Source organism: Dysidea avara, chromosome 3 (genome assembly GCF_963678975.1).
Source record: "Dysidea avara chromosome 3, odDysAvar1.4, whole genome shotgun sequence".
NCBI lineage: Eukaryota > Metazoa > Porifera > Demospongiae > Dictyoceratida > Dysideidae > Dysidea > Dysidea avara.
The window spans coordinates 28,329,872-28,343,763 of NC_089274.1; the positions used below are offsets into that span (position 1 = coordinate 28,329,872).

Genomic DNA, 13,892 nt, shown 5'->3' on the forward strand with positions numbered 1-13,892 from the left:
AGAGATCACCTAGAAGTATCGCCTTGTAGAGAGTTCAGCTACAAACAAATCACCTGTAGAGAGTTCAGCTACAAACAAATCACCCTGTAGAGAGATCAGCTAGAAGAAGTCACCTTGTAGAGAGTTCAGCTATAAAGAAACCACCATGTAGAGAATTCAGCTGCAAACAAACACCCTGTAGAGAACTCAGCTACAAACAAATCGCCCTGTAGAAAGATCACGCTAGAAGAAGTTACCTTGTAGGGATTTCAGCTACAAACAAATCACCCTGTAGAGAGTTCAGCTACAAAGAAACCATTCTGTAAAGAGCTCAGCTGCAAACAAATCACTTGTACAGAATTCAGCTACAAACAAATCACCCTGTAGAGAGATCAGCTAGAAGAAATTACCTTGTAGATAGTTCAGCTACAAACAAATCACCCTGTAGAAAGATCAGTTAGAAGAAGTTACCTTGGAGAAAGTTCAGCTACAAAGAAACCATTTTGTAAGGAACTCAGCTGCAAACAAATCACCTGTACAGAATTCAACTACGAACAAATCACCCTGTAGAGAGATCAGCTATAAGAAGTTACCTTGTAGATAGTTCAGCTACAAACAAATCTCCCTGTAGAGAGATCAGCTAGAAGAAATTACGTTGTAGAGAGTTCAGCTACAAAGAAACCACCATGTAGAGAGTTCAGCTGCAAAGAAATCACCCTGTAGAAAATTCTGCCAGAAACAAATTGCCCTGTAGAAAGATCAGTTAGAAGAAGTTACCTTTTAGAGAGTTCAGCTACAAAGAAACCATTCTGTAAAGAGCTCAGCTGCAAGCAAATCACCTATACAGAATCCAGCTACAAACACATCACCCTGTAGAGAGATCAGCTAGAAGAAGTTACCTTGTAGATCGTTCAGCTACAAACAATTCACCCTGTAGAGAGAGCAATTAGAAGAAGTCACCTTGTAGAGTGTTCAGTTACAAAGAAACCACCATGGAGATTTCTGTAATCAATATAATATTATGTGACCGGATTTGCGAAAAGGGGTCTTCCACACACATCCAATTCCGTAACCGTTGGAGACCATAACTCAGTGTTCAAGTACCATATTAACTTGACAATTTCACCACGTATTCAGCTATAGTGGTGCTCACCACTGTCCAAAATTCAAGGCAATAGCTCTTTCCAATCTGAAGTTATCAATTGTCAAAGTTGGCAAATTGGATGTGTGTGGAAGACCCCTTTTCGCAAATCCGGTCACATATGTATTATACAGTATATATAATTTGTACATTTACTGATAAAATATTTAAAGTACATCTACTTCATCTTTTCTTCTTCCTGTAGTAAAGAAAAAAACATAGGTTGAAAAAGTCCCAAAGCTGGCCATAGGCCGGCTTTGGGGTATACAAATACAAAAAGAAATGAAATCTAATCCAAAACAGCCAAGCTGTAAAAAAAGTGTGCGGCCCTTAGAAAGGCTATGGTGAAAAAAGATGTGAAATCCAAGGTGGCGGCCAAGAAATGGCTGTGATGGTAGGTTAATGGTAAAAATTTTAATAATGACAATTTAGGTAAATTTTGTGAAGCGGCACAAAAATTCACCTGAATTGTCGTTATTAAAATTTTTACCATTAACCTACCATCACAGCCATTTCTTGGCCGCCACCTTGGATTTCACATCTTTTTTCACCATAGCTTTTCTAAGGGCCGCACACTTTTTTTACAGCTTGGCTGTTTTGGATTAGATATCTTAATCAGTGAATTAAACATAGTGTATTCACAAATCTGACAATTTCAGTTAGGAACATCTTTTGCTCCAGGGTCAGATTAGTGAGGGTCCACCATACTTATACATTATATCACAGTGTGTTGTACTTATTCTTCATTATTAAGGCTAAGTTAAAATTTGTGGTAAGGAATTGTCTAAGAATTTATATGTCTAATTGGCAAATATGTTACCACATATGTAATACATACGTACCATAACTTGAAGTGGATGGTGTTGTTTTTTAAATCCTTTTGGTCCCCATTTGAATGGCTTACTCTTTTTTTTCTTTGGTGGTTTCTTCTTTTCTCCACTGTGGAAAATAAGTAAGCTGTGTACACAATGCTTATGAACACACATATATACATATTCATACATGCTTACAAGTTTGTTTGTAGATATTATAATAAAATAGTTATTCCTTAATAAAATAGCCATTGAGGTTTTGTAGTAATGATCAAAAACACTGTGATATAGATAAGGCCCTGAAAAGTTTGTATTACAGTATGCATATAAAAAGTATCATGTCATTAACAAACATCTTCATATGCTGGTTGAAAATTCAATTTAGTAAATGTACTGTTATGTACAAATTTTTTAGGTATGTAATTTTCACAGATAAACAATTTCAGGATTTTTATAGTTTTATTTTTAGGTTACCTATATAGCATAGAGGTAATCTTGATAATCATTAATTTTTGAGGATGAAAATTTTGTGGACAGTTAAACAATCATGAAATTTGCAAAAAAAAAAATGTTCCTCAAAAACTTGTGTATACAGTATGATATATTTCATTACAGTAACTGAGTGATACATGGTATCAAGAGTTCATATTATATATATATATATTTAGGAGAGTATCCAACGCTGTATTGCCCCTTCAAAACACACTGCGTTATAATACTATGCAATAGTTATCATCACCAAAGGTGTTAACTTGCTTCAAGAGCTATAAGGGCCTTGAAGTGCTTGCAGGTCTTTGCTTTGGTATATCAATGCCTATCAAAAAGTCTTTCATGGCGAAGCCATGTGTTGGAGTTTACTGAAATTATACTAAAATATTCAGATATGTTACACAACATTACGCAGTGTGTTTTGAAGGGGTAATACAGGCATTGGATACTCTCCTAAATATATATATATTATGAACTCTTGATGGTATATATACCATGATCATGTGAAACTTAAAATGCACCATCAGGTGAATATACTCACCTGTAGTTTGAGGCACGTGACACACTACTGAACGTCACACCCATTTGTAGGCTAATAGCCTGCCAGGGGCGCCAGTACGATCAATCACCTAAGCCGGTCAGGCCAAGAGCCTTTCTGCACCAGGTAACCAATCACCCCAGTTACCCCAGCCAGTACGAGTGTGATCGCTGGATTCGTTTTACAGACATACTTCAAGACTTCGATGATGGCTGCTTGTGGTTAGCAGCAGATAATGATGTCACTACGTTTGTTGAAATGAACGAAAAAGTCCTAGCAATATACAGAAATATGTTTACTAAAAGCCACAATCAATTTACCAACTCCATCGCTAAAGGAAGTATACAACTAATTCTACCATGCCTAACTATGGCGAAATATGTGTGAGTTAGTGTCATTGCATGTGTATGGTGTTCTCGTGCTCTATGGTGTGTGTTAATTATGAGGCATGGTATATGAACCATGGCTCACTTCGGTGTATTGCACTATATACATCCCTCATCCCAGTCATCAGAAATTCACTGGTGACAAACCCCTTGGCCTTGCCTCAGGGTTTTCCTCTGACTTTGGACTCAGGGGTGTATATAAGTGCAATACACTCGTAGCCATGGTTCATATATTAGAATTTACATATACTCACTGGTGGTTTGAGGTACACGACACTAATGCGTGTTATGTCTATTTGTGGGTGCCAGTACTATCAATCAAAGCCTTCGACAAGGTTCCTCATCAGCGTTTACTTTATAAGTTGAAATGGTATGGCATAGACAACAATATTTATCAGTGGATTAAATCTTTTCTAACAAATCGTCATCAACAAGTAATCATAGATGGCTCAATTTCTTCTCCAATTCCAGTTACTTCCGGAGTTCCACAAGGCACAGTCCTAGGTCCCATACTGTTTTCAATATACATAAATGATCTACCAGAAGTCATCAAACACTCCACAATAAGACTATTTGCTGATGACTGCATATTATACAGACAAATTAAATGTACAGAAGATGCTATTTTACTCCAAAGCGACATTAACTCCTTTATGGAATGGGCCTCGATATGGCAAATGAAACTCAACGTAGATAAATGTCACAGCATGAGTGTAACCCTAAGTAAGCTTTATACTATCTCAAGAACCTATTACATGGATAACTCTCCCTTGTCCCAAGTTGACAGTTGCAAGTACTTAGGTGTCATCATCCAATCAGACCTAAAATGGAACATGCATGTCAACTACATAACAGCTAAAGCCAACAAAACATTGGGATTTCTCAAACGTAATATCTCATGTGCCTCAATCCATGCTAAGAAATTAGCATACACCGTATTTATTCGTTCCCAACTCGAATATGCTGCAACAGTGTGGGCACCCTGGCAGTCTACCTTAATATCCCGGTTAGAGCAGATACAACGAAGAGCAGCCCGGTTTGTGACCAATACATACACACGTGACCCTACTGTTAGCATAACTAACCTTATGGACCAGCTGGACTGGGAATCACTTGAAAGCAGACGATTAAAATTAAGATTATCCATGATGTACAAAATTATCCACAATGAAATTGATATCCCATTTGATTTGTATACTAACTTTGCAACATATTCCAGTACAAGAAATTATCATCCTTTTAACCTCCTATCATTGCAAGCATCAAAGACCTCATATCAGTCCTCATTTTTTTCCAGCAACAATTTCACTTTGGAATGATTTACCTAACCTAGCTAAAGACTCTAATTCACTTGAAGTATTTAAATCTATAATTAAATTATAATTTACTTATTGTATTGAATTATTATTTTTTTGTGATTTGTCTGTACATTTTTCTTCATTTCTGAAGTTGTACAGTATAGGTAAATAATAAATAATAATAATAATCACCAAAGGCAGTTCAGGCTAATAGCCTTTGTTTAATCACCCCAGCTAAGAGTTCATTCAACCAATGGATTCATTTTATAGGCATACCTCACGACTTCAATGATGTGTGGCAGCAGGTAATATTGCTCCTACGTTTGTTGATATGAACGGAAAATTTCTGACAGTGCTATGATACACTGTCAAGTTAGATGCAACAATATGGGTAAATACCATATTGCATATTGCCTTTAAAAATATTGCAAAATATTGCTGTATTGTAATAATTATTTGGATTAGGGACTTTGGCGATGCTAAAGTACTATACTTGTTTAAATAGCTCATGGATATGAGCTACGTAAGATACAGCAGACAGTATTAGTGTCATGTGATGTATACCCAGTCAAAAGCTGCTAATGACCGACAGTTATTAAATAGGTATTACAATACAAGTAGGCAGTACTACAACCAGCACTGCTTGTTTACGAGGGCAATTGGAAACAGTGGAAATGGAAACCAGAAATGGTCAAATCATCATATAAATGTACCCTAGAGTAAAACCCTTGTTTAGTGGCCACCTCTGTACAAAGACCACATTATAATTAGATCTCAAAGATGGCTAAGGCATACTGACCAATTCATGGTCACCTTTTATAAAGATCACCTTTTATAAAGATCACCTTTTATAAAGATTACCTCTTTACAAAGACCACCTCTTCAAATTTCAATAATAGCTAGGTTCCAAACATCCAATGTCAGACCGCTTTATCAAAACAGCTAAAAAGACTAGGTTCTTTGTTGATATAGTAGGTTGTAGTGTACTAGCTACATTTCACTTGTGTGGAATATTTTTGTATGACACATTCTGGTACCACAGTATTATCTATGCTGGTACAAACTAAGTGATGATGGTATATGATTTGAGTGAAGGGTGGAAAAAGAGATGACATTGATTTGAGTCATGAAATACATGTTTGAAGCTTACCAAATATTACCATGTAGTGAGGTGGTCTTGATAGCCATCTTTGAGATCTAATTACAATGCGGTCTTTGTACATAGGTGGTCTTTAAGAGGTGGCAGGGTTTTACTCTAGGATACATTTATATGACGATTCGACTGTCTCTGTTTTCCATTTCCACTTTCCGTTTCTGGTTTCCATTTCCACTGTTTCCAATTGTCCTGTTTAGGATATGGCTTCTAGTCTAGTCACCACTAAAACATCAACAATTATGTACATTCTGGTGGCTTTGATGCCCGCCCTCCAGGAGGGTGGCAGCTGAATAGGCTAATTATCCACAAGCCACAGCCCATTACAACCCTGAAATATTATGCAATATATTGCAATATATTGGGGAAGACCCTGGGACCAAGGACCCAGGGACCCATGAGGATCCAGCTCTTTTTGGAATTTTATACACTTTGTAATATTCTATACTTATAAATAGGTACCTCTGCAAGTAGTCTTGCATGGCCAATCCACTTTTTCCCTGTCACAGTGTCTCACACGATGTTTATACGGGGTACCAATTAAAAATTATAAGAGCGCTTTTTTAAAAAGTGTCTAAAGTTGACTGCATTAATTTTATTGTCCACTCACCTGCTGCACAATGAGCATGCTAGTTAAAGTTAAGAAACATTGTGCAAACAATTATTCTGGGGAAATAACCATCACTAGCAGGCAGGTTTCAGACCAGGAGCTCGACAACTGGACCTCACACATTGTCGGCGCTATCACTTCTTTATGTCTCTGAGAGAGCGCTTGTATGGTCGCTCATAGCAAATCGCGACTGTGCGCTTACAGGAAGAAGTAGGCTATACTCACCACGCAGAGACGCTATGCGCTATCTAAGTCTAAGAAGTGCTGTTGAGTACTTGATTAATGCTGCAACAAAACCCAAAGGAGCTCACACAATGGAATCCTGTAATTTTTTTGTTATATGGCTTCTTTAGTATATGGAGCTGCTGCCAATAGTGTAATGGCGAAGAGAACTTCGAAAATTTTCAAGGTGTAGGGTGGTTGGCGATCTGTGGAATACGGGCTTATTAATAGGCCATGGACAAGCGGAAGGAGTCAGTAAGCATGGCTATATAGTTTTTAGCACGAAAAAGTGGATAACTTTTGCTGTACACGAGTGAAACAAAATAATACTATGAATAATAAGAATAATAAGAATAATAAGAACAAAACGGCAAATTTCAGTTTTGTCCCAAATACACATACTGTTTCCTTTTCACTTGATACTTACTGGTGGACCAATACTAATTGCAAATAACCACCAGAGAGTTGTTTTGAGTTGGAGGATGCTTTCCAAGGTGGTTTTTAGGCGTGCGTTCTATTAGAGTTTTTGCAAAAACATGGGCGATCCCTATTATGAACCCACTATCGTGGTTTATGATTATTATTAATTGTATGGATATACACACAGTACAAACAAATTATGTAGAGTTAGGCTGTAAGCCTTTGTTCATATCCATATCCTGAACTAGACCAATAGTTGTCTAACTTCAACTTGAAGGAAGCAGTAGTATGAGCTGAGACTACTTCCTGAGGTAAACTATTCCAGCTGTTAATTATATGTGGGTAAAAAAGTTAGATCGAGCATTCAGCCTGGTTTGAGATTTAAAAAGCTTCATGTGATGACCTCTAGTGTTGCTGACATCAGTTAAAGTAAAGAACTTTGTAGGGTCTATCTCATAATACCCATTCAGTATCTTGAAGACCTCAATGAAGTCACCACGTTGGCGTAGATGAAATAAAGTGTAAAAGTCTAAAGACTTTAACCTCTGTTCATATGGCAAGTGTCTAAGGCCACTAACCATCTTCGTAGCCCGCTTTTGGACTTTCTCCAATACGTCAATATCTTTAGCAAGACTGGGGCTCCATATAGATGCACAGTATTCCAAGTGCGGCCTAACATATGTCTTATAAAGAAACACAAATAGGTATTTTGAAATGTTAACAAATGTCCTTCTAATCAGGGAGAGAACTCTCGTAGCAGATGCTACTGCCTTAGAGCAATGCAGAGATGACTTAAGGTTACTGGTAATCCAGACCCCAAGATCTTTCTCTTGGTCAACTTCAGTCAGCTTAACATGTTCACCAGAATTGTCACACAGAACATATTCAGCAACAATGTGAGAATACCCCACATGTATAACTTTACATTTCAGTAAGTTTAGTCTTAATAACCATATATGACACCAGTTTTGAATACTGTCAAGGTCTGCCTGTAGCTTGTGGGTAGATGATATTAGCAGTGGTACAATCTCTGATGTCCTGATACACTTATCAGTACTGTATCAATTCCAGCTGATATCTGATAATTTGTTTACTGACACATGACTGTGAGACTTTATAAGTTACACTTGTGCATAATCCACTAAAAATGCTTGTAAAGTTAATGCTATGATGTTGTGCACCGGCCTAGCACAAATCAAATAAGACAAGGCTACAACTGTCACTGTTTGTTCTTGTGGTCACAGACCCAACAAATCATCTACAAATTACCTATGTACATGCCAGAGACAGCCCTCCAGTGGGTTGATATTAAACAATGAACTTGGGGACTGAGGACCTGAGAAACAGTAAGGATTCAACTTTTCTTGGAATTTTATATTCTATACTTAGAAAGTCATGGCGTTTAACCTCACGTGGTCAGATCAAGACACACGGTAGTGTGTCGTGCGGCCCAAGAAGCCGGCACGCAACACCCGTGAGTATATTGACAGGAAGAAAGAAAACACAATTGTCGCACCTCCGTAGCTCTGTGCTGCCTTGATGAAACAAGACAATTTTTGCTGTGGACACTCCCTCCACCTTCAGCACTCCACATTCCAAATTAGAGCAAAATCGCTTCTAGCGTTCCCGAGATATGCAACTTCAAATATTGGCTTAGTTTCTTCGTTTTCTTTTTCTTCCTCTTTTCGCACACTTACAAAAACTGATATAAAACACGAATGCCATATCCGATTGCCTTGAAATTTGGCACACAGAAGGGGGTATAAAGGCGCATCTCTGTACCAACTTTGGCTAGGATACGATAAACAGGAAAAGAGTTATGATTGATTATTCATGAAAAATAACACCAATATGCTGTCACGCCTACAGGGTAAACCGCGTATGGGAAGAAGCTGAAAATCGGTGGGTGAGTAGGTTAACCATTGAACCTCAAACCTTTGTGGTTTGAAAGAAATCGAGCTAAAAACCAGGAAGATACAACAAAAAAACCAACAGTGTGTAACAATTATGCAATCGAGATTAGTTAATAGAAAATGACTACTTGCCACGCCTACCAGATAAACCGCTTGGGGTAATGCTTTGAAAATCGCTGTATAGATGGAGTAATCATCTTAGAAAGGCTCTTCATTGGTGTAGAAGTATCAGACTTAAAGCCACAGAGTTATAACACGAAATCCAACTTGGTGCAGCAAGTGCGAGATCGAGATACTCTAATAGAGCAGTCATCCTAATAGAGCAGTCACCCTGAAGAGAATTCAAGAGATCAGCTAGAAACAAGTAACCTGTAGAGAGTTCAGCTGCAAACAAATCACATGTAGAGAGTTCAGCTACAAGCAAATCTCCCTGTAGAGAGATCAGCTGGAAGAAGTTTCTATGTAGAGAGTTCAGCTACAAAGAAACCATCATGTAGAGAGTTCAGCTACAAACTAGTGACCTTGTAGAGACATCAGTTACCTTGTAGAGAGTTCTGCTACAAAGAAACCATCATGTAGAGAGTTCAGCTGCAAACAAATCACCTGTAGAGAGTTCAGCTACAAACAAATCTCCCTGTAGAAAGATCAGCTAGAAGAAGTCACCTTGTAGAGAGTTCAGTTACAAAGAAGCCATCATGTAGAGAGTTCAGCTGCAAACAAATCACCTGTAGAGAGTTCAGCTACAAATAAACCTCCCTGTAGAGAGATCAGCTAGAAGAAGTTTCCTTGTAGAGAGTTCAGCTACAAACAAATCACCCTGTAGAAAGATCAGCTAGAAGGAGTCACCTTGTAGAGAGTTCAGTTACAAAGAAACCATCATGTAGAGAGTTCAGCTACAAACTAGTGACCTTGTAGAGACATCAGTTACCTTGTAGAGAGTTCTGCTACAAAGAAACCATCATGTAGAGAGTTCAGCTGCAAACAAATCACCTGTAGAGAGTTCAGCTACAAACAAATCTCCCTGTAGAGAGATCAGCTAGAAGAAGTTTCCTTGTAGAGAGTTCAGCTACAAACAAATCTCCCTGTAGAGAGATCAGCTAGAAGTTACCTTGTAGAGAGTTCAGCTACAAAGAAACCATCATGTAGAGAGTTCAGCTGCAAACAAATCACCTGTAGAGAGTTCAGCTACAAACAAATCTCCCTGTCGAGAGATCAGCTAGAAGAAATTACCTTGTAGAGAGTTCAGTTACAAAGAAACCATCATGTAGAGAGTTCAGCTTCAAAGAAATCACCCTGTAGAAAATTCAGCCACAAACAAATTGCCCTGTAGAAAGATCAGTTAGAAGAAGTTACCTTGTAGAGAGTTCAGCTACAAAGAAACCATTCTGTAAAGAGCTCAGCTGCAAACAAATCACCTGCACAGAATTCAGCTACAAACAAATCACCCTGTAGAGAGATCAGCTAGAAGAAGTTACCTTGTAGATTGTTCAGCTACAAACAATTCACAGAGAGCAGCAAGAAGAAGTCACCTTGTAGAGTGTTCAGTTACAAAGAAACCACCATGGAGAGTTCTGTAATAAATATATGTATTATATATATAATTTGTACATTTACTGATAAAATCAGAAATATTTAAAGTACATCTGCTTCATCTTTTCTTCTTCCTGTGGTGAAGAAAAAAAGACAGGCCAAAGCCGGCCATAGGCCAGCTTTGGGGTTTTGGGTTTACAAATACAAAAAGAAATGAAATCTAATCCAAAACAGCCAAGCTGTAAAAAAACAGTGCGGCCCTCAAAAAGACTATGGTGAAAAAAGATGTGAAATCCAAGGTGGCGGCCAAGAAATGGCTGTGATGGCAGGTTAATGGTAAAAATTTTAATAACGGCAATTTAGGTGAATTTTTTGTTTTTTTCCAATACCAAGCGGCTCAAAAATTCACCTGAATCGTCGTTATTAAAATTTTACCATTAACCTACCATCACAGCCATTTCTTGGCCACCACCTTGGATTTCACATCTTTTTTCACCATAGCCTTTTTGAGGGCCGCACTGTTTTTTTACAGCTTGGCTGTTTTGGATTAGATAACTTTTTCTCCATCTATATCAATTAGAAATTATAAGCTCCTACATACTCTTAAAAAGGGTGTGGACTGGCAGCTAACTGGTGCATAATGCTATATAACCTAATGTATTGCCTAACAACTAAGGTCAGAAACTTTGAGCAAACAAGTTCATGAAACAGCTATTCCAACCTTTGTGAAGTGATCTGGCACTGCAAATTACACAAGCAGCTCAACAACCAGACTTCTTGCTTTATAAGGAACATGAAGGCAAAGAACTGTTAGAATTCATAATACCCCCATGCGGCTGGAACAAGGTGTGAAGAATCAGTAGTCTAAATCCAGACCCTTTTTCACAGTAGGCTTTCTAGGCATCGTGTCAAGTAAAAGTGATCTGACCATGCAAGACTATAGACACCATGGCTTACAAAGGTGTCTATAGAATGTATAAACATTGTGAAGTACATAAAATTCCAAGAAAAAGTTTCGTGGGTCTCCAGGTCCTGAGTCCTTGGTCCCTGAGTCCACTTTATATCAACTTCCCTCCAGCAGTACTGTATTGTATTACTGCAGCTGAACAGGCTAATAATATGCTAGCCATAGCCCATTACAACTAGTTGATTATGGTCTAATTATTATTGATTACCAATCTGATTATCGGTACAATTTTAACATTTATCTCTGACACTATATGGGATGCATAAATTAAGTGTATTTTTTATTATTATTTTTTATTAATGCAAGTTCTGTAGGACACCTGGTCCTACAGCCTGCTCAAAGACTTTAGCTACTTAAGATGTGTTTGAAAAGTTGGAGAAAGGAGAAAAAATCCATGACTGGACCTAGGTAGCCTCGAACCTGCAGCCATCCGATTTACGCTCGAACGCTTACAGGAGTCTACCAGGTGGTCAGGATGTTTTCTCCTTGTTATTTTCATGTAATTATATCCATAGGAATTCTAGAGAGTAACTCATTATCTCTAAGTACCCCAAGTAGAACCAAATGGACACTAGTTTTTTTTGTTTTTTTGTTTTTTTGTATGCAACATGCTTCATTACATCAACAACATACTCAACATCATCATCATCACCACGACGACGAGTATTGGTATTGTTATCATAATCATCATCATCATCCCACCAGCCAGGAATCAACTCATCCTTCTCTTGATAGTCCTCCAAGAATTCATAGTTGTAAGTCACAGTGTAATCATCATCTTTCTCAGTGCAATCCTTAGACTTGTTGTCAGTGATACAGCGATTTAACACCACAGTGGCAACTTCTACAATGTGTATTAATAAAGCAAATAGGTGGATAATGTATGTGTGGTGCTTTGAATTATGTTTGTCAATTTATGCTTCCAAATAAAGTGTGGACTAGACCACATGTACATTCAGACTTATTCTGATAAGACTAAAAATAAAATTATGCTCTAACATTGGTTTACCTCCATTACCACACACATTACCACGATGAACATCAATCGCAACTTTCTGAATCAAGAAATAGGTGGCCCTACTATCTCCAGACTGCTCCATGACCCAGGAACCTATCCACCACACCAATGAGCTGTACGTTTGTTGGTGCGGTGGATAGGTTCCTGGGTCATAAAGCAGTCTGGAGATAATAGGGCTACCCATGTTTTGATTCATAAGGTTGCCATTGATGTTCAACGTGGTAATACTGCATGGCAACAATTCTGTCGTCACAGGATTGGGCAGAATTCGCTCCTCTGCCCACAGTTTGAACAAGGCAAAGACTTTCTTTTTTCTTTTAGTTTTGTTTATGTTGCTGCTTATGGTTGCTGTATCCAATTCAGCCACTAAACCAAGTGTAGTGCTAAAATGACTAATGTTACAGTTCTAACACTGCTAAGTGGATCACTGAAGGCAGGCAACACGCTTGTTTGTGTCACTGCTTTCAAGAGCGAGCTGGAGTTATCTTGGGTTCTTACTACACTTCCCTTGTACTAATTATGCAGAAAGCCGATTTTCTGGGATGAAATAAAATGTGTGGACAATATAACAGGGTGTGGCATCATTGTTTTACTCACAAGAATATACATACCCGGTCAGCGCTAGAAGATACGCATCAAACCGAGTTGTATAATTTTGCCTCAAAATCTAGGGGCTTTTACAAAACAAACTACATTGCTTATACAAAGTGCAATCTAAATTTCTGATAAGCCCCATTAAACCCCACTGTTTGCTAGCTTTTGTATTGTGACTATTGAGGCTCACATGAAATTCCAAGCCAAAATATGCAATTAGCGTAATATTTTCAAGTAATAACCCATGATTGTGATTGATCATAGGCTAATAGCCCTCAGAATGTTATTAGCTCCAACACCAGAAAGTTACAGTCGTGGGATGGAGTCGGTACACGTTCACTTGAGCCCCGCGTTCACTTGAGCCCCCGCCAAATACAGTAATATCAAAAGTGAACACATGTTCACTCCCAATGGTTTTGTACTGGAACAGGCATGTTTTCATGTTGTAAACATGTTTGCGTGCCTGAATCGTCCATACTAAATGTATGGGATATTTTTTTAAAACCTCATAACTCACTTGTTCTTGTCCGTATCAAAGCAATTTTTTGATTAACAGTTCTGGCGTTTAAAGGGTTTCACAGCACTACTAAATGTTTGGGCAGCTGGCCCATGTAACAAGAATTATTAACAAGAAATGAGGGCTCAGGTGAACGCGAACCAACTATATTAAGTTACTATACTAGTCAAAAATTAGCAACTACACTGAGCCTTACTATGTAGAACTGTAAACTAGATCACCCCAGATCATACCAGATCAACCCAGTCATTTCCAAGATACAAGCGGTTGTCTTCTACTTTTCATTTTTCGTACACTTTGCAAAA

The 13,892-nt window shown here is 38.1% G+C and overlaps 1 protein-coding gene across 1 annotated transcript in view; it reads right to left on the reverse strand.

Moving 5' to 3' along the window:
* LOC136248451 (transient receptor potential cation channel subfamily A member 1 homolog) overlaps positions 1–13,892 on the reverse strand; it is a 66,433-nt gene that overhangs the window by 12,101 nt on the left and 40,440 nt on the right. The window contains exons 12-13 of the mRNA XM_066040231.1: positions 12,092–12,302; positions 1,963–2,059 (exon numbers count right to left, since the gene is read on the reverse strand). Coding sequence (XP_065896303.1) covers positions 1,963–2,059; positions 12,092–12,302 — 308 coding nt within the window. The remainder of the gene's footprint in view (positions 1–1,962; positions 2,060–12,091; positions 12,303–13,892) is intronic.